Here is a 22,097-nt window from a genome sequence, read left to right as displayed (position 1 = left end):
CCTGGATGAACACTCACAAGTGGAAACTCTGGTCTTCCAGGATTAATCAGAAGTGGGGAACACCTCAAATAGATCAGTTCACCTCCTTTTAAAACAGACATTTGAAAAAATTCTGTTTGAGACATCCTTACAACTACGCTTGGAGGACAGATGCATTCTCATTCCCTTGGATGGGAATGATGTTCTTCATGTTTCACTGTTGCAGTCATCACACGTGGGTTATCTGCCTGCAGGTAGCCCTCAGTTGGCCCAAATACCAGAGTCTTGGGATTTCTGCGTCGGATGCTGTCGCCTCTTCCATGATGTCAGGGGTATAAAACATGCAGCCAATGCCATTACATCAGTCTTTCTTGCCATGAAGGAGCCCGAAGTAGAAGCAGTTCGGAAGTGCCGGTCAGCCGCTTCCTGAAATTTTCGTTTTTTGAGTTTCAAACCTGAAGTCTTCTAAAGCTAAGTACCCCATTGGGGATCCTTTTTTTTTGCTCTAACCGATGTCAGAAAAAGTTAACAATTGTCTTGCCTGAGGAAAACAAACACCTCACAGTGATTTTCATTCTTACTGCGTCACCTGTTTAGGCCCAGACCACGACGTCCCTCACTGTCGGTTTTGTGCCTTGTTTAACACCTGAACCATTCATCGCTAGGCTATCTTTGTCGCTAAATTCTTTTGTTCTCGTTCTCCGTATTCCGAAATGGCTTCGATAAGCCATCCGACTACCGATTTTCCGAAAAAACGCAAGGATAAAGACAGAGACAGACCCCATAGGTCCAAAACTGCCGATGGCGCTTCCATTAAGCTAGTCACCAGTCCGCAGGTACTCAGTGAGGCGCCTTCGCAGCCCCTGATACCTGCTTCTACAAATTTGCAGGCCTCTACTGAGACTGATTCGGAGTCCGGTATGCCTCGAGATGCTTCTTCAACTATGGAACCTGCGGATGTCTCTACCTTGGATGGGTCCGGAGCCGCTGTGCGGGCACCGGCTTCTGAGGGTGTATTCCAACCAACTGATATTCGTATTAAACCATCAATTTCATTTTTAACTAAATTTACTGAGTTTCTCAGGCCCAGGGTTCGCACTATGCCTAGAAAACCGATGTCCAAAGCGCATGCTCAAGCTCCCATGCCACAAAAACAAATGCTTAAAATGGCTGAAGACCTTATTACTCTAATTAGGGAAAGCCAGCCTTCCCCTGCTAAAAGACAAATAATTGAATTTCCCTCTGATTCTACAGACCAGGAGTCCGATGAGTCTGACCCTTCTGATTACCAGGACATACCCTTATCTACCTATGAGGATTCAGATGCAGAGGAATCCATTCCCTCTGCCTCCCCTACAGAGAATTTTTCTTTTGATGAAACCTTGCATACCTTAAGAGAGCATTTTCGCTGGGAATGCCAGGACTATCCTCAGTCCAAAAAGAGACTCTGTGAATTTTTAGATTTACCTCAGCACAGGCCTCTAGCTATACCCCCTGTCCTGGGTATTGTAGATGATGTCTTCATGGAATCCAGTCTTACTCCTCAAACTTTACCACCAGCTCCTAGAAAACCTGACAGGTACTACAGAATACCTGACTCTCACAAATTTCTCTTTAAGAATCCTACTGCGGATCCATAGACCATTTCCCAGCGACCTAAAGGCATTAAGGCTACTACAGCCAAAACCCCTACCCCTTCAGACAGGGATCCTAGAGCTTTAGACAGGTGTTACTTCCAGATGGTGCAGAAAATAAAAATTGACAAGAGTTAATGCATTCTGCAAACCAAGTTAGTAAACATACTTTGTAGTGTGGGGTTGATGCCTTAGAAGCATCTTGCAGGGCTGCTGTCACTGGGTCTGTACTGAGAAGGTATGCTTGGCTGAAGGAACAAGTCTTGCCAGACCATGTCAAAGCAACATTACTAGATGCTAAATTAAATCAGGATCGTTTGTTTGGCACAAAAGCAGAAGTTGTTCTTAAAAAGATGGAAGAAAAAGCTAAATCTATGCAAACTGTCAAAGATTTCTTACAGGTGCAGCCACCTAGATTCATTAGACATTGACCTTCAAAAAACTGGTCCTTTCCAGTCCCTCCCAGGCCTTCTCAGTCCAAACCCAGGGGGAAACAGACTATCAAGACTACAGTCTCAGGGTATGCAGAGATCTAAATAATGGAGTGTTCCCACCTCAAAAACAGGGAGTGGTAAGCCACCCCCTTATGGAAAAAGTTCACAGTGACTTTCCAATTATCCTTCCCAACCATGCCCAAGTACTTGCACCCCTAGGAGAAAAAGTCACCTTTCATGCAAAAAACTGGATGTCCATTACTCAGGATCGATGGGTTCTAAACATTGTATCCCAGGGATACAGATTCTACTTCCACTCACTGCCAATCCCAAGCGGGTTGCCAGACCTTCCTCCAACCCAGTGGGCAGAGGCTCAAAGTCAAAGGCAAGTACTTTCCTTTCTCCATATCAGAGCTATTCAACCTGTTCCAGTAGAACTAAGGGGACAGGGTTTCTACTCCAGACTGTTCCTGGTGCCCAGAAAAGAGAGCTCTTGGCGCCCTCTCCTGGATCTATCAATTCTCAACACCTTTCTGGTGGTCCCAAATTCAGAATGCTTACACTGCAACAGCTTCTTCCTATGCTAGCCAAGGATACCTGGTTAGTCACCCTAGACTTAAAAGAAGCTTATCTGCACATCCCCATAAGGGAGTCTTGCAGGAAATATGTACGTTTCAGGGCAGGCTCTATACACTATCAGTTCTCTGCACTCCCCTTTGCCTTATCTACTGCGCCTAGAGTATTCACAAAGTACCTGGCTCCAGACATTGCATACTGCAGGCAGAGAAATATTCAAATTTACCCATACTTGGATGATTGCCTGATTCAGACGGACAGTCAGGAATTGCTACTTCAGCACCTGGCATTTGTAAGAAGACTTCTAACTTCACTGGGATGCACCATCAATGAAAAGAAATCACAGCTGGTGCCCGGCCAATAAATTGTATTCCTGGGAGCAAGCTTGAGCACAACTTCCCAGATGGCATTCCTCACTCCAGAAAAGCAGGTCCATTTGACAAAGTACTTCAAACTAATGGCCACCAAAACCCAGCTATCTGCAAGGAAAATACTACAAGCCCTAGGGTTCATGGCCTCATGCATTCTGCTAATTCCATATGCAACACTGCATATGAGGAAACTTCAGTGGTACTTAAAAAGTCTCTGGTGTCAACATTCTCAGAACCTGGAAACAGTGATTCCTATCATACCTTGTCTAAGGGCAGAGTTCCTTTGGTGGGCAGAGGCATGCAACCACAACAAGGGACTTCCTTTCACTCAACCCCTCGCCACCCAAACCCTGACAACAGATGCATCAGACTATGCATGGTGGGCTCACTTGGCTGGCAAATGCATTCAAGGCAAATGGAGCCCAGAACAAATTCCCCTGCATATCAATCAAAAAGAGATGCTAGTTGTACAGAATACTCTGACAGCCTTCATCTACCTTATCCTTCTAGGACAGCTCCTGATAAAGACAGACAACACCACAGTTATGTGGTACATAAACAAGCAGGGGGGAACTCATTCTTACCCACTCTGCAGGTTAGCCATGGCCCTGTGGAACACAGCCTTGTGCAACCAAGTGCACCTACAAGCTCATTTCCTGCCAGGCAAGCAAAATTCACTGGCAGATGACTTAAGCAGAAATCTACTGAACCCTCACGAGTGGAAACTGGAACCCAGCTCATTCAAACTTCTAAACCAGAGGTGGGGAACACCGAAGGTGGACAATTTTGCCTCCCCCCAAAACCACCAATTGAGCAAATTTTCCACCAGCAACCCTCACAGCAGAGCCTGGAAGGTGGATGCCCTATCCTTTACATGGGAAAACCTCTCAATTTATGCCTTTCCTCCTCTTCCCCTCCTCTCAAAAGTACTACTTAAGATCTAACAGGACAGGCTAAGGGCATTCCTTATTGCACCAGACTGGCCACGCCAGCACTGGTACCCACTTCTACGCAGTCTGACAGCAGTGCCACCCTGGCACCTACATCAGACACCTTCCCTGCTGTCTCAGCAGGAGAGACAGATTTTGCATCCACAGCTGCAAACCCTAAACCTTGCAGCCTGGCTTATCCCCTGAATACACCACCAGCATCCCTCAGCAAACAAGTGCTGGACGTCATCCTTGAGGCCAGAAGGCCTAGTACTAGGAAATCCTATGCTGAAAAGTGAAAAAGATATTGTTCTTGGAGTCAGTCTCAAGGAAAGGGCACAGCTATGCCCACCTTACCTCAAATCCTTGATTACCTAGCAGAGCTGCTCCACAGAGGCCTATCCGTCTCATCCATTAAGATTCATGCCTCTGCCATCTCAGCTCATTTTAATACTGAGCTACCTCTGTTTTCTCACCCTCTCATCAAAGTTTTTGAGAGGAGCTAACAATTTAAAGCCTCCTAGGAGAGCTTCCACCCCAGCCTGGGACCTTAACTTTGTTCTGGAAAAGCCCACACATCCCCCTTTTGAACCTGCTTCTTCAGCAAAGTTAAAATTCCTCTCTTGGAAAACAGCCTTACTTCTAGCTATTACTTCAGTAAGAAGATTGTCTGAGTTACAGGCATTAATGGCGGTGGAACCCTTTATTATTTTCCATGCTGACAGAGTTTCCCTCAGGACTAACCCATCTTTTATGCCCAAGGTGGTGTCCAGTGTGGCTTTAAACCAATCCATCCATTTGCCAACCTTTTTCCCTAATCCTCAAAGTAAAGGGCAAAGGATCCTGCACTCCTTGGACGTGCATAGACAGCTCAGGTTCTGCCTTGACGGGACTAAGCCTTTCAGAAAATCTGACTAGCTGCTAGTCAGCTTTTCTACAGGGGCAGAGGGCAAGGCCATTTTGAAGTAAACCATTTCCAAATGGATAGCACATTGCATCCATTTCTGCTACAAGCACCATGGAAAACCTACCCCTCAGGGGATCAGAACTCATTTCACTAGAGCTACTTCAACCTCTAGAGCATTTCTCAGGGGAGTCCCTACCAGGGACATCCTGGAAGCTGCAACCTGGAGTTCTGTACACACCTTCACCAAGCATTGCCACTTACCTATTTTTCCTAAATCCAGAGCTGGATCTGCTACAGCAGTCTTACAAGGCCTGCTAGCCAGCCCTAACACTTCTTGACTGCCTCCACCCTTCCTCAGCTTTGCGAATCAACCCAGGTATGATGACTGCAACAGTGAAACACGAAGAACAAAGTACAGTTGTGTACACTTGCCATAAAAGTAGATGTTCGAGTTTATTCACTGCTGCAGTCCTGGCTTCCCTCCCTCCAGCCCCCTGGCTTTCTCTATCCTTTCTGCCTGTCCTCTTTTTGGCCATCTTTTATGGCAGGGGTATTTACTTTACTTTTTACTGGAGGTGTTCCACACCATGTAATAGCTTCCTATTTTGGAGGCTCCTGACATCTGGGCAAGAAAAACTGATGTAATGGTGTCGGCTAAATGTTTTATACCCCTGAAGACCTGACGTCATGGAAGAGGCGACAGCATCCGACGCAGAAATCCCAAGACTTTGGTATTCGGGCCGACTAAGGGCTACCTGCAGGCAGATAACCCAAGTGTCATGACTGCAACAGCAAATACACTCAAACATCTACATTTATGGTAAGTGTACACAACTGTACTTTCCCTTATGCATTTCCACACTTTCCGTACTTCTGAAGATTCAGACTCACCAAAGATCATCGTGGTGACCCCCTTTTGCCCCAGAAAAAGTTGGTTTTCCCTTTTAATGGAGTTGGTCAAGGGCAGTTACCACAAACTTCCTCCCGTCTGGATCTGTTCACACAGTGTTAGGGGTTACTGATGCACCCTGACTTAGAGCAATCAAAACTGACATCCTGGATTATTTTTTTTTTTCAATAAAAATGTTTATTTTTTTGTGCAACAAGTACAGACAAGATAAAATCTGACATTTGAATAAATCAGTGAGGGTTACATGTATGGTTCCAATACAACCACTAAACACTACTATAACTAACTCTAATTACTATATACATTATCTACACCAAGTGCTACTAAAACATTTGAAAAAGAAGAACCTGAAAAGCAAAGTATTAATCGATTATCGCCTTGTACATAGAAAAATATATAGGCATATTCAAGAGCAGTAATATTTTGGTTACATGGGTCTTACTGAATTCTAACCACCAGATGACTTGATCTACTATTTCTATCATTTGTCTAGTCACCAAGAATGTGGTCAAAGAGAAGTTTCCAGGATTTCTGGTAGTAAGCTTGTTTATTTATATTTTTTATAATACATTTTTGAGAGGATATATATTTAGTTGCCGTATTCCTAAATCCATTCCAAGGAAGTTTGGTGCGATCTAACCAGTTTTTGGTTATATATAATTTGATTAATGAGCAGAGGGTAATTAGAACAAGATATTTCAATTTGGAGAACTTGAGGTCTGTGATGTGAGGAACAACAAGTTCCCAGGATAGGGTCGATTTTTGATAACCCATTTTTTTCTAATCGTACCTTCAGAGAGCACCAGAGATTATGAGTATATTTGCAGAACCATAAAACATGTGAGAGGTCAGCGTGGGGGAACAAACAACATGTACAAGATGGGGAGACTTTAGGGTCAAACTTATTCAAAATATAAGGTATTGTTATACTATAGTAGGTATTGTTATTAATCATTAGTTGCATATAGACCAGCTTTTTGAATGGGGACAGCTTAATAGTAGACTCAATTGCTTTTAGTTTTTGCTGTTCTGTAAGTTCTCTTTCTTGTTGGTCCCAGTATTTAGAGTATAAAAATACGGATTCGCATTTAATAAAATTAAGCAGTTTGTAGGTAATGGACGGCATTATTTTCTTGCTAGATAGACTTTCAATGATTTCTGCTAATCTAGTTAAATCCTTTTCATTGGTAGGTATGTCTTTGGTTGGTGATGATATGATCTCCCTTATCTGACGTTGTATAATGGTGTATTTATTATTTACTTTTAATGCAAGTCGTAAATCTTGCATCGTTTTCTCTTTATGTTTATGTACATCCCAAACTGTACAATCCTTAATTAATGGATAATCTGTGAGATTTAACATTTTGTTGTTAGTTTTTATGTTTGGGTTTAGATGAATAGGCTGAAGGAAAGATAAGGACTTGTCCAGTTTTAGGGATTTTATCAGGTCTTGAAAGGTTTTTATTTTCTGCTTTAAAATATTGTTTATCTTATTTATTCCTATAGTTTATTGGGCTATGAAGGGGAGGGCTTTAGGATTTATGTTATTTCTGAAAACATATTGACACCAAGTTCTAACCTAGGATGGAGACCAAGTGCCTTTATCAGAGCAATAATTTGAAATTGAGATAATTCTGTTCGCACATATGATCTTGTAGTAAGGCTGAAAATCTGGTAAGCTTAATCCCCCTTTTTCTTTAGGATAGATCAGTTTTGAATAGCTTATTCTAATCGATTTGGGGAACCAAATAAATTTAGCGAGTTCCTTATTAATTTTGTGAAAGAGATTGTTTGGAATAACCAGATTTGATGCATTGAAATGATATAATTTTGGTAGGAAATTCATCCTGATAATTGCTGCTTTTGACATCATGGAAAGTTTTTAACTGTTGCCATCTATGAAGGTCCTGTGTGATATTGGTCCATAGTTTAAGCAAATTATTCTTCATCGTGGATGAGTGATTGTGTTCGTAGAGTATCCCCAGATATTTGAAGGAGTAAACAATTTTGTAGGGAGAGTCCAGGATGTAATTTTCTTTGTGATTTAAAGGGTTAATGGGAAAAATATGGGATTTCTTTTGGTTAACAATGTAGTTTGAAACTTTCGAGAATTTATTTTTTTATTTGCAGTTTGTTTTCCAGGATAGTCCATTGGGCTACAAGGAACCCATTTTCAATGGAGTCCTGGGGAGAAAAGCTCCAGAGAAATACAAATACATAGTACAGAAAGAGCACAAATCCATAATATACATTTCAATTAAATGTTAAATAGATATTTTGTGTAGTACAAGCCCATATTGCACAGTTCAAATAGATGTTAACATAATACAGAAATAAAAGATTTTCATTAGGAAAAGTACATCAGGTTAATTCAGTAAGTAGTATTTTTTTTAGGGAATTACAATGAGGTAAGGATGTAAAACTTGAAATAGTGACAGGCAACAAAGTTTGGAAAGTTAGGAAGAAAGTGTGGTAGAATTAGGCTGGATGAGAGCAAGAGCATTTCCATTGTGAAGTAAGGTGCGAGTGCAGTGAGGTTTTAAACAAGGAGAGACTGCTGGTGGTGCGGATGGGAGAAGGGAGAGAGTTCCAGAGGCATGCGAGAAGGACATCAATTGATTCCCAGCAGGACGTGTTGGTTTATGCAATTTAATTAGGTTTTGGGAACTGGATCTTAGGAGTCTATCTGGTTTATGCATTTCAAAGGTATTTGCTAGGGAGGGGCAGAGAGATGGGTTATGAATGAGCTTGTGTGCTTGGATGAGCTGGGTATATGTGAGGAAGTTTGGTAATTCTATCCAACTTAGTTGGTGAAGGGAATTACAGTGGTGAGAAGAGGCTCTATGACCTGCTGCAAATTTGGATATTTTGTTATAACAAGATGAGAGTTTTGTTTTGAGGGAAGATTGTAGGCTAGTTAGGATAGATGCAACATATAAAAGGGATGGGATGAGGTATGTATTAGCTAATGTAATCCTGGTGGTGGGAGAGATAAAGTGACTGTGGCGGTAAAGCTTACCTAATTTTTTATGGTTTTTTTTTATATTTGCTTGTAGTTGCTTATCAAATTTTAGTTGATTGTCAATGATAATTCCTAGTAATTTGTGTCAGAGACTAGTTCTAGGGGGTATTTTTATTGGATTGTTTGTCTAGGGAAGAGGTTTTGGATGCTTTGAATAACATAAGTATAGTTTTGGTTGCATTAAGGGCTAGATGGTTGTCGAGCATCTACTGTTCAGTGAAAGAGAAAGAGGCTTGTGTTAGATTGTTTAGAGTTGTGATAGAAGGGGAGGAACAGATTATAATAGAATCATCGGCATATTGGATGAGACTGGAGTTAGGAATGGCTTGGAAGAAATCATTTTTGAATATGTTGAATAGTAGGGGGCCTAGAATGGAACCTTGGGGGATGCCTGTGGATGTATTAATGAAGATTAAGGTAGCTTTTTTCCATTTAACTGCTTGTTGCCTGTTTGTGAGATAGCTTGAGAACCACCGGGTAGAGGAAGGGGATAGGTTAAGTTTAGAAAGTTTGGTAAGAAGGAGGTTGTGGGAAATAGTGTCAAATGCCTTAGAGAGGTCGAGGAAAAGAGTGGATATGAAGTGGTCACAGGCGCGGGCTTTGTTGATTGTTTCTAGGAAGGAGAGGAGGGCAGTGGAGGTATTATGTCCTGGTCTAAAGCCATGTTGTGTGGGGGTAAGAAGCTGATTATTGATGAGGTAGGGTAAGAATTGTTGGTGTACACACTTTTCAAGTAGCTTAGAAATAGGGGATAGGATGGTGATAGGCAAAAGTTTGAGATGGCATTATTATTGCCACCTTTATGGAGAGAAATAATAAAGGCCTTCTTCCAGAGCTGGGGGACCTGGCTTTCTGAGATAGACCAATTTATTAGTATGCTATTTTTCCTAAGTCATTATTTTATATTCAAAATAGATGTTTAAATCATCTGCAGAAGAAGATAGGGTTACTTTAGTGTTCAAAATTCTAGGAATTGAATGAAAGATACTTTGCGAAATATAAAGAAAAAATGGCTCTATGTATAAACTAAATAGGTGAGGGGAAAGTGGACAGCTTTGCCTTGTTCCGTTAGATATTTTTCTGGGATCTGATAACGTTTTGTTGATGTAGAGATATAGCCTGGATGATTCTATCTTGGTACCTTTTAGGTACTTTCTCCATAAAGATGTGCAGCAGGTATTGAAGAAGGCAAGAACACCTGCAACTAGAAAATCATATGTTTACAAGTAGAAGTTTTCTAAATGGTGCCTATCCAATAACAGAGGGCTTGGTGTGGTGTTTACCCCTATGGTTTTGAAATATTTGTATGATCTGCTCATCAGTGACTTGTATATATATTTTTTTATACAATGGCTTATCTCATGCATCTATGAAGGTGCATCTTGCAGCTGTCTCAGTTTGTCTGCCCATGGATCCCTCCTCCTTTATCTCTTTTTGTGATCCATGAAAGGAGTGTTGCATTTGAAACCATCTTGAAAGCAAATTTATATTCCTTGGGATCTCAACTTTGTGTTGAAAAATTGACCGTATTTCTTTTTGAAACTGCCTTTCAGGCTGATTTAAAGTTCGTCATTTGGAAAACTGTTTTTGCTAGTTGAGCTGACAACTGCAAGGAGAGTCTCCTGATTTGCGAACTTTCATGTTGGGCCAACCTCATCTGATTTTCCACAAGAACAGGTTTGATGTCCTTCTATTCTTATGTTGCAGTATTCTAACTGTTGGATTTTCCCCTCTCGCTTCCCAAATGTTCAACCAGTATACAAAAGCTTCTAGTCACTGCTAGGTGCGTAGGACGTTTGGCGTTGGCCCAGGGAACTTGGGCCATAAAAGTGACATCTGCACGTACCTTTCCTCAGAACTTCTCTGCTGCCAGTTGAATGTCAACGTTCCTGCTATCTTTGCTTCGAATCTTCTGTAAAGATAACCACCCTGTTGGGGACGTTTTGTTTTCTTTTCTCACTGCATGCTTGTTAGGGTTACAGGTCATCCAGGAAGGGAAAGTGCAAATGTGATCGTCAGATCCCCAATAAGGATGTCCATAATCTTTGCGTTTTCTGTCTAGGGCCATCGCACTACCATCTTTCCTACCCAATCTGTCAGGCCTTCGTTCTGAAAACCCTACATAGTCGCCTCCACACACTAAATATATATTTAGAAAATCAGCGTCTCAAACGCTTAGCCTTAAGGATGGAAGGACCATTGGTCAGCCCATGGAACCACCTAAAAAGAAGGCAAAGGTTTCCAAGCCTGAAGTTGATACTGCTGACACGTCCAGGGAGGGTTCGCAAATGTCGCCTGGTTATGTCGAGCAGGAACCACCAGTTCCAATGGCTGCCCAGACAGGCCTTCCCTCTGCTACTCTAACTAGTGAATCTAGGCCTTATTCAGACACTAGGACTTCTTTAGGCCTTACGCCTTCCTTGAAAAAGAAAGCCAAGTCCAAACATCTCTCTCCATCTCTGAAAGCCAACCAGATTGGCAGGCCTTTTCAGAGAGCCTCTTTAATGCTTTTATGGTTCTAAGGCCTGCCATGCCTGGATCCCCACAGGCCGGGCCTCCTCTTATTAGTTTCAGGTCTCAAGTTGAGGATGTCATCCTTCTTGAAGCTGAGGATTCCTCAGACTCCTGTTCTGAAGACTCCCTCTCTTTCCTCCCAAATGCCATGTCCTCTTGGCTATGCTTCCCCAGAGGATGAATCTGTTGAGGCTGATTCCCCAGCTGAGGATCTCACCTTTGGTGAGTCAGTTACCAAAATGAGGGAAGTTTTTAAATGTGATTCTTCTGAAATGTCGGAGGTACAAAAAAGATATTATGAGCTCCTGCAGATGGTGACCCCTACTCCTTTTGCAATTCCCCCAGTATTACCAGTATTCATGGATGCCTTCAGTGCTGCCTCTCAACTCTGACTCACAACCACCTGCTCCCAGGAGACCTGACAGGTCCTAAAAAGTCCCTGAAGTGGCTAAATTTTTGATTACGTGCCCAGTAAGCTGATCCTGCCACTGTTTCAGTATCAGCAGAAAAGCCATCCAACTTACTACCATCTACCTCAGTCCTCCCCACTGACAAGGACAGTAAGGCCATGGTGCTCCTTGGTAAGAAAGTTTACAGTTCCTCTACCCTGGCTTTCTTGGCAGTAAACTACTAAACACACATGTCCAAGTATGCCTTGGCACTTCTGTCCCAGATCACCAAACTCTTGGCTGACCTCCCAGATTCTGCTTCCAAGGCACAAATTTCTAATCTCATTAATTTCTCATCCCCGGTCACCAGGCACTGTATTCGTTGCAGCTATGATGCTGCAGAAGACTCTGCTAGATCAGCTGCCTGTGCCCTCAGTCTTGAGATGGTACCCTTGGTTAAGGCTTCAGCCCTTATCCAATGATATTAGGGTAAAATTAATGGTTGCTTCCATGGATAACTCTGCCCTTTTTGGTTCCAAAGTGGCTGAGCTATTCAAGGCCCTTCAGAAGAAAGGGAAAGAGCTGCAAGACCTTAAACATATCTTCGTCTTCCCCCATTCCCAAATTTCATAGGAACTATCCATCAAAGACACAGTTCATTAGAAAGCATTCTGCCCCAGGTTCCCCTGCTAGAGGCAGAAAATGTACAAGGAATCAGCAGATTCCCTCTAAGTCTGCTCAAACTCCTGCCCAGAAAACTCCCTTTCAGGGTATGGCAGGTAGCCTGTGACTGCCTGCCTTCACTGTCTTCCCCCCCAAACTCCATTCGCCTATCCCTAAGGCTGTCTCACTGTCTGTCCATTTGGCAATTCATCACCTCAGACAGATGGGTCCTATCCATCATAGAAAAGGGCTACTTCATGTCCTGGGTCATTCCCCTTTCTCTCACAGGGATTCCCCAGCCACCCAAAGACCAACTGCATTTTTTCCAGCCTGCCATAGACACCCTCCTTTCTCGAGGAACCATCCAACCAGTTCCTCCAGGGAACAAGAGATCGGGTTTTATTCAAGACTCTTTCTGGTGCCCAGGAAGGAAGGACCCTGGAGGTCTATCCTGGACCTCTCGCACCTAAACCTGTTTTTAAAGGTTCCCACCTTTTGTATGCTGACTCTTCAAGCCATTTTCCCTTTGCTGATAACTCAGGGATTTCTAGCCACCTTGGACATAAAGGATGCCTACGTCCACATACCTATAATGTCCAGCTACAGGAAATTCCTGCTGTTTGTTTTGGTTCCTCAAACTTTCAGTTCTCCACCTTGCCCTTCGGACTATCTACTGCTCAAAGGGTCTTTGCCAAATGCCTGGCCCCTGTAGTGGCCCTCTGCAGAGTCCAAGCGATCCAAATTTTCCCATACCTGGACAACCTCCTAATTCAGGCAGAATGTCCCAGATCTCTGCACAGCCAACTCCTGCAAGTCATCTCCCTACTTCAGGCTCTGGGATTCAGCATAAACTTTTCAAAGTTCAACTTGAATTTATCCCAGGACCAGGTTTTCCTGAGCTGCAGAATAAGGACAGATGTTATGAAGTTATTCCTTCCGCCCCAGAAAGTGGAAACTCTGACCCAATACCTGGCAGCCATCCTCAAAGTCACTGCTTTGACAGCCAGACAATATCTTAGGTTGCTGGTTACATGGTCTTCACTATTCCCATGCTTCCTCTGGCAAGGCTGCACATGAGGAAATTGCAATGGTACCTAAAGTCCCTATGGACTTCATCATCCCTTCCTCCCATGTCTGAGGAAGGAAATTCTGTGGTGGTTAAAGCAGGTGATCCTCAACTGAGGACTTCCACTGCATCTCTTCCCCCTGTCCAGGAGATGTACACAGATGCCTCAGATCTGGGCTTGTGGGGCTACTCTGGGCAGCCTGAAAGTACAGGTTGCCTAGTCCCACACTTTCCTGCAGGAACACATCAACATTAGTGAAATGAGAGCAATCATATTTGCCTTGACAGCTTTTCTTCATGCTCTAAAACAAGGGCCCCTGAAATTGTTCACAGACAATACTACAGTTCTGTGGAATGTGAACAAACAGGGAGGAACCAAATCCTATTTGCTTTGCAGAGTTGCTCTCCAGGCATGGGATCTGGCAGTCCAACACGGAATCTCCCTGCGGGCAGTCTATATCCCTTCAGCTCAGAACATTCAGGCAGACACCTTGAGCAGGTCCATTTCAGAATCCCACAAATAGATGCTTCACAAGATGTGTTTCTGGACATTTCTGAACAGACAACTACCACTATTTTGCACCAGACTACCCAGTGCCTTAGCAAGGGCAATGGATGCCTTCTCCATCTCATGGAAGGGGATGTTTCTGTATGCATTCCCCCTTTCCCATGAATTCAAAACGTACTGCTGAAGATCCAGCAGGACAGACCAAAAATCTTTCTGGTGACTCCCTTTTGGCCAGGACAGCATTGGTTCCCCCTCCTCCTGGAATTAGCCAGGGGAAATCACCACAAGTTACCTCACAAAATGGACCTTCTCAAACAGGACAAGGGATCACTAATCCATCCCCACTTAGAATCTCTGAATCTAACCCTGTGGGTGATAGAATTCTGATCCCTTTGAGGCACCTTTACACATGTTTGCAGTCCTGAAGGAGGCCAGGAAACCTAATACCAGGAGATCTTATCTGTCTAAATGGAAGAGGTTCTCCATGTGGTGTCAGCAGAGACAGCTAGACCCATTAAAATGGAGGTCCCACTAGTGCTGTTGTATCTGTGTGAGTTACTCCATGCAGGGTTGGCATATTCTTCTGTTAAGGCACACCTGGCTGCTGTTTCAGCCTGTCTGCCTCTTGATTCTCCTCTAGCCTCCTGTCTCCCTTCTAAGATATGCCTTAAGGGAGTACCACACCTCAGACCCCCTAGGAGGCAGATCCCTCCTCCTTGGGGTCTGAGCTGTGTTCTAGAAAAACTCACTGCTGCCCCATTTGAACCAGCCTCCCGGCTTCTGTGAAACATTGTACCTAGAAAACTGTATCCTGGTGGCCTTCACATCAGCCAGGAGAGTGTCAGAACTACAAACCCTCATGGCAACTCCTCCCTTCCTTGTCTTCCACAAGGATAGGGTGACCCTGAGGACCAACCCTCCTTTACGTCCAAGGTGGTCAATGAGTTATCCCTAAATCAGGGTATTCACCTGCCCACCTTTTTTCTTCATCCCCAAAATTACAGTGAGAGTCTTGCATTCCCTTGATGTTCACAGACAGCTAAGATTTTACCTTGACAAGACTAAGGCCTTTAGGAAATCAGACCAGCTCTTTGTCTCCTTCCACCCTAGAGCCCTGGGAATGGCAGTAACAAAGTAATTTGTTTGGATCTCCAAAGCTATATCCTTTTGCTACACATTCCATGGGAAACATCTGAAATCCAGAATTAAGGCCCACTCCACCAGAGCCATGGCTTCTTCTGGGGCATTCTTCAAAGGAACACTGCTTCCATCCTTGAGGCAGTTACCTGGTCATCTGTACACACCTTCACAAAACACTACAAGTTGGATCATGTTTCCAGAGCGGTGTTTGCAAGAGCAATACGTAATGGCTTTGTGGAGAGTAGCTCCATACCACCTCCCTCCTCTTCCCTGTGAGCTATGGCACTCACCCAACAGTTGGAATACTGCAACATGAGAATAGAAGGACATAGAATAGTTGTGTAAAATCTTACCATAACCATAGATGTCCTTCTCTTCCATGTTGCAGTATTTATTCCCTCCCACCTTTCCCCCTTCTACCCATCTGAACTGTCCTTTCCTGGGTGGCGTAGAGCCTATGCAGCTTCCTGAGACTGGGGTCCGACTGGGGCATTCATTTCTGTGGAAAGGTACGTGCAGATATCACTTTTATGGCCCACATTCCCTGGGCCAACGTCAGATGTCCTACATACCTAGCAGTGACTAGAAGCTTTTGTATACTGGCTGGACGTTTGGGTAGCAAGAGAGGAAAACCCAACAGTTGGAATACTGCAACATGATAGAGAAGGACTTCTGTGGTTATGGTAAGATTTTACACATTTATTCTTTTTATGCACTAATCTTTCTTTCATAGGTTCATAGGTTCATACTAGGCTATCTGCCCTGGGGCATTTATAAGCCAAGCCCAATTGTGTTTGGCTTACGCCACCCCTTGATTTGAGTATACTGTGCCCTTTTTAAAGTTTAGTTTACTGTGCCTCTGTCTAATAGTGACACGGAAGTAATCCCCAGGACAAACCTACGATCCCCCATCCACTCATCAAGATTCTTCTTGAAGAGAGTCAGTGAGGTGCTCTGCCTAACATGAATTGGAATTCTATTCCAGAGCGAAGGGAGCCTCTGGGTTATGAATCTGTCCCTCCAGCATGTTCTATTTATTTCTGTGCTGAGGTTCAAGTCCCTCGAGCGCGTGGCTCTAAGGGATTTAGATTTACTGAGGTGGAGCATGTCCATTAATTCTGGGTTGGACATAGCTTTATATGTCAGGCATAGATCGCCTCGAAGTAGGCGGTATGCAACTGAGTAGAGCTGGAGTTTTTTTAACCGAGCAGTATATGGCATCTGTTTGAGTCCCTTGCTCCTCCTGGTGAGGTACTTTTGGGGTCTTTCTAATTGCTGCAGGTATCGGGTAAGGAACATCCCAAATGGGGCATTGTATTCTATGATGGGCCTGATGAGGGATGAATAAAGGGGCACGATTACCTCTCTTGATCTAGATGTGAATCTTTTCATGATGAGGTGGGCTATGTAGAAGGTCTTTCTAACCACTTTGGCAATGTGGTTGTCAAAGGAGAGATTGCTATCAACTTGGGTCCCCAGATCCCTAATTACTTTCTCTGTACTTAATGGGTTACCACCTATGTGGTAATTTGTGGGCACATTGTTTTTGCCAAAGGGTATGACTATACACTTTTTGGCATTTAGCTTTAGACCATGGCTCTGGCACCAGTTATCCGTCTCTCAAGAGACCTTTTGAAGGATGTTTGTGTCAGCTGGAGAGTCGATTATGGCGCCCAGTTTGCAGTCATCTGCAAACTTGGTGAGCCATAGTCCTCCCACATTGGCCTGTACCTCAGAAAAGTAAATACCGAACAAGAGAGGTTCCAGGACAGAACCTTGTGGGACGCCACTTGTGACCGGTTTCGAGTCTGACATGGCTCCAGCAACTCTGACTCTGTGGGTTCTGTCTTTGAGCCAGTTTGCGAACCATCTTGTGACATAGGGGTTTATATTTAGGCTGGATAGCTTATCTATGATGCCCGAGTGGGGTATTGTGTCAAATGCCTTTGCGAGGTCCAGATAGGCTGTGTGGACTACCTTCCCTTCATCTATGGCCTTGGTGACTGTTTTGAAGAAGTCGAACAGGTTCAAAAGGCAGGATCTGCCCTCGACGAAGCCAAATTGGGTAGGATCTAGTGTCTGTAGGTCCCCAATGTCTTTGTTTATGAGTTCCATGAGGATCCTCTCCATAGCCTTGCAGACTAGGCTAGTCAGGCTTATGGGGCGATAATTTCCAGGTCAGCAGAGGCGCCACCTTTGTGGAGTGGGACCACTGTTGCTGTACTCCATTCTTTGGGCACATATCCTGTAGTGAGGCTGAGATTGTACAGCAGTTTTACTTGAGGGCTTAGTTCTTCTTGGAGTTCATGTAGGACACAACCCGGGACGCCATCTGGTCCCATGGAAGCAGTGTTTTTTGCTTTGGAGAGGGCGGCCTTCACCTGAGGATCAGAGATGTTTGGGAGGCTGCACTCTGCCGGGATAGATACTTGCTCTTTTAGGGGGGAGGGGGTGGAGAAGTTTGCACTGAACCTGTCTGCCAGGATATTTGCGATGTCTGTGGGTTCAGTGTATTTTTTGTCGTTTAGAATCAACTCAGAACAAACAATGTTTCTGAATTTACCCTGAATCAGCCCATCAGTCTCCCAGTTTTCTTTCCAGAACTTAAAAACAAAGGAGAGAAGATTCCGCATACCTTGGATGGGGTCTATATTATGTGATCGAAGAATCTCGTCTTCGAACACACAATAATCAACACATGTACAGCGAATGGTGTAATCCGCGAACGGCCACGTCCTCAAATTTTTTCCTCAGGAAAAAATTCAGTTGGCCGTTATCGGGAATTGCCATTTTCTTCAATGCGGAGCGATCTCGGAGTTGGTACATTTAGTTAGGGGGTGTGGGGGGCAAAGCCCCCATTTAATTAGTGTTTTAAAGTTTGTTTTTTATTTTACAGCCATGGACATTTTTTCCCAAGGAAAAAAATTGGAGGACGTGGCCATTCGCAGTTTACAGCATTTGCTGTATACTTGTCGATTATTATGTGTTCGAAGAAGAAATTCTTCGATCACATAATATAGACCCCTTGGATGTGCACAGGCATCTCAGATTCTAAGTACAGGAGTGAGTTGTTCTGGAAAGCTGAACAGCTGTTTATTTCCTATTCAGGGGCTAAATAGTGCCAAGCTATCTCTAAGCAAATGACTGCTCATTAGTTGGTGTCTGCTATTATTTTCTTTTTGTTATTCCCACCATGGAAATGCCAGGCAAGGTTAAGGTACATTTTAGCAGTGTCTTATCCTTTTCTGTTGCGTATTGGAAATGAGTGCACTGTAGAAGCATTCTAGAAGCAGCAACATGGTCCTCTGCTCATACCTTCAGAAAGCACTACAAATTGGATTCTTTCTCAAGTTCCAGAGCAGGCTTTGCGATGACCATTCTCCATGGGCTCCTGGATCCTTATCCTTCTTCCTCCCAGGTAGGGTAAGCTTTGGGAATCTACTCATATGTCAGCAAGGCAGTGTGAATGATAAATGTAGTACAGTTGCAGAAGTCCTACTTGTGTGTAGCAGTAGATGTTCAAATTTCACACTGCTTCAGTGGAAGCACCCACCCACCATCTCCCTTATTTCATATATAGTTTGATGGTACCCAACCTTGTTGTGTTGTTGGTTGCCTTTGGTTATTTGTGTTGCTGTTTTTGGCTGCAAATTGGTTGGTTTCAGGCAATTCCTGTTTTTATTCTTTCTTGGTTCTTCCAACTTAGCACTAAAAGCTTGAACAACTGGCTTCCTGTGATAGGGGTTAGGTTTCCCTGATGGGAGAGGCTTGGCCAATCGCCCATCATAAGGAGTCAAAGGAGGGAATTATGAACTGTGGAAAGCTACCAGTGTGCAGAAATTTAAAAAACTACTGTTACAGGTAAGTAGGACTTATGCAGCTGTACATTTTGTTCACTTTACCAGCTCATGCCTGAAAAGACATCTCTGTAAGTCTGCTTTACCCAATTAACGTATGGTTTTAACTATTATAAAATAAAATATATTCCTTTGTGTAAAGGACTTCCAAGATAACTGTAGAGACTTTAGTCCCGTGTTGTTATTTGAAAATATCTGCTGTCATACAACACATTACTAATTGACACTATTGCATAATTTTATCTAGGCACCACAGACTGAAGCAGTAGGGAACAAACCACCACAGAAGTGCCAGATGAAGGCTGTAGCCCATACTGACGTCACGTCTTCCACTGATCGGCTCACCAGCCGACTGAGGGATAACCAGGTGTGCATTAGCAGCTCATTTATTTAAACTGTGAAGGTAATGTGTTTTGACTGCTGCACCAGCCTGAAACAGCTTTTGTAATTAACAGTCATAATGATAGACTAAAGGAAGTAAGACCACGGAGGAGAGTGCAAAATATTAGGGGACTACGTACGAAAGTGTTACTAGATGCATACCAACATCGTGCAGTAAGTACTGTAGTATGATTAGGCAGGGAAGATACTGGATGGGATTCCCAAAAGTCTTATACTAAGCTAATCCAAAGTCTTTGGGGGCAAAATAGCAAACAGCATTCATGTATATTATACAAAGGAATAGTACTATAGAGGCAGGTTTTATCTAATGAACAATACAGTGTATGTTGACTTTGCTTGCTTTATGGTTGTATATGCATATACACAGTTGGGAATTCCACATATTCTTGCACTATTGTAATCTGAAGTTTTTGGAATAATTAAAAGGACAATACAACAATCAGTGCTAGCGTATGATATGCACATCAATTGTAACTTGACAAGACAGATTTTTATCCAGTGCATTAATGCTGTGCACGTTGGCTTTCCATAAATTATGGTTATGTGTACACATGCATGCACACACGTGTGTGTGTGTGTGTGTGGTTATGGTTATGGTTCATTTGATCTAAAGTTCATTTCATCTAAAAAGAAAAAAAGTGATTAATTTGACATAAAACTCATTTGATTTAAACCACAAATGACTGGATCATATTTATTGAAAACTATCTTAGACTGTAGAAAATGACTGTTGGCTTGGTTTTGGAGGATATGAATTATATTGCAAATTAGTGTTAATCATCATTAGTCCCTTGCTAATAATGTGCACTGTTAAGTTGTATCTTCTTGCCTGAAAGTTTGTGTATGTTTACCAAGAGTGATTCAGTGTGTCAGGAGTATTCTCTTTTCTCTACAGTTGTGTGACTGTAGGGTTGTATACCGACTCCCTGCAAAAATGCACATATATTTAGTGTATGTGACATTTTCAGTGAAATTAATTTCAGTGTTTTGTGGTTAAGATAAAATGAACCATAATTATGCCATACATATATTTATATATATCTACACACAGACATATACATACATAAAATACTTGCATATCACTTTTCTGTACAGCCACACAGATTTGCAACTAGTTGTGTCTGGAACTGGTTTGTGGCATACTGTCATGGACAGCTCCAAATGATGAATGTTCTGTAGTAAGAACATAACTATGGACAGCACATGTGGAAAAATATACATCAGTACTCACAAGGGGTATCCAAACTAAGCACTACAGTAGAACCTTGACATCTGCATTGGACAGCTTCCAATGGAAGCCTCAGAAATGTAGGTAGTATCACTGTATATAGGTTATATCTTCCACATAAAAGTGTTTCTCAGCATCGATGGTAGGATCACTGTATTCATGTACATATAAAACACGGGTTTAAATTTTTATACTGCCTAGAGGATGTGATATAATAGATATGTGTTCATACCTTCGCATTTGGCAGCTATGCTGTCTCCTTATATAGAGGTAATAATTCTGTATGTGTGTGTGTGCCTCAGAATACTGCAGACTTCTGTGACATATGGGCACCATATTTATTTCTGCAATGCCATACATAACTTACAGGCCTTAGTAGTATGCAATGTTCCAGAATCTTATTCTGTGCAAAATATAACTTGCTAGGCCTGTGCATGCTCACCTGTGTTTAACAGAAAGGATAATGACAATATGCTGGAGTGAGGCAGGTGGTCCTTGCAGCCCTGAGCATTGGTCAGGACCAGAACCATGAATGGCCTCTGGACTAGGTGAATGGGCAGGTCACAAGGGGGTATTGTCATTTTCAGAGAGGGTGTGTCGGGACTCATTTAAAGAGATGCCGTGCCTAGCGGCTCAGAGTCATCTTCTGAATAATGTCAGCACATAGGGATAAGGCCTTCTAGCACTGTATCCTAGCCACACTGAGTGAGCATCAATGAAAGCTTCCTGGCTCTTTAAACTCTCTTCTTGCCAGCCAGCTGCTGACCCCCAACAGAGAGGGGTTAATCACCTGAGCTACACTTAAATTATTGCCATCAGGGAAAGGAGGGCTTAGAGGAGACATGCACCCACAATGGTCAGCCCAACTTATAACCCTTGTAACCTCCATGGATTTACAAAAAAAAAAAAAAAAACAGTCTTGCAGAAAAACATGTATATGATGTAGGACTTTCCGCCATAGCAAACGTAATTGCAGAAACTTGGACTTTGCAGGTATGTCTAGAATATCAGAGATAGTTGGAGTACTGTGGAGTATGCATATATGTCTGGAACATCAGAGATAGTTGGAGTACTGTGGAGTATGCAGATATGTCCAGAGTGTCAGAGATTGGTCTGTGAGTATGGAACATGGAAACAGCATTCACAGTGGTGTTTGATTTATTACCCAGTTATCTGTGAGTACTTGCTGCATACTGTACTGACAGCAGTGGCTTACACAGATAATATAAAACGTGTTCTACATGCACTGTTTTTCAGACCACATGTGTAATGAATATTATAGTATGTTCTAGCAGTAATATGCTGTTTTCTTCATCTGATTGTGGGGAAGATGTCGGTACAGTTTATGAAGGTGAACATTAGTGCATATAGTGAAAGGAATTTTATGCTGTTATATTACTGCAGTACCTTTGTTGTTTTAATTATTGTAGAAAATTGGGGGGGGTCATCATTTGCTGTGTTACTTGTGTCTTTTTATTTTTGTCTTTTTAACTCAAGTTGTTTTGGTTAGGCAGTTCAAAGTAAAGATGGTGCAATTCACACAGGACCCTCCTGTGTCTGAATTTAAA

General features: G+C 42.9%; 1 protein-coding gene across 3 annotated transcripts in view; it reads left to right on the top strand.

Moving 5' to 3' along the window:
* VRK2 (VRK serine/threonine kinase 2) overlaps positions 1-22,097 on the top strand; it is a 1,303,788-nt gene that overhangs the window by 1,018,836 nt on the left and 262,855 nt on the right. For all 3 annotated transcript variants that reach the window (XM_044054930.1, XM_044054917.1, XM_044054923.1), the window contains one exon: positions 19,147-19,266. In XM_044054930.1, coding sequence (XP_043910865.1) covers positions 19,147-19,266 — 120 coding nt within the window. The remainder of the gene's footprint in view (positions 1-19,146; positions 19,267-22,097) is intronic.

The sequence above is a fragment of the Protopterus annectens genome, chromosome 1.part2 (assembly GCF_019279795.1).
Source record: "Protopterus annectens isolate FY-2018-M chromosome 1.part2, PAN1.0, whole genome shotgun sequence".
NCBI lineage: Eukaryota > Metazoa > Chordata > Ceratodontiformes > Protopteridae > Protopterus > Protopterus annectens.
This window is presented reverse-complemented; position numbering and strand designations above follow the sequence as displayed.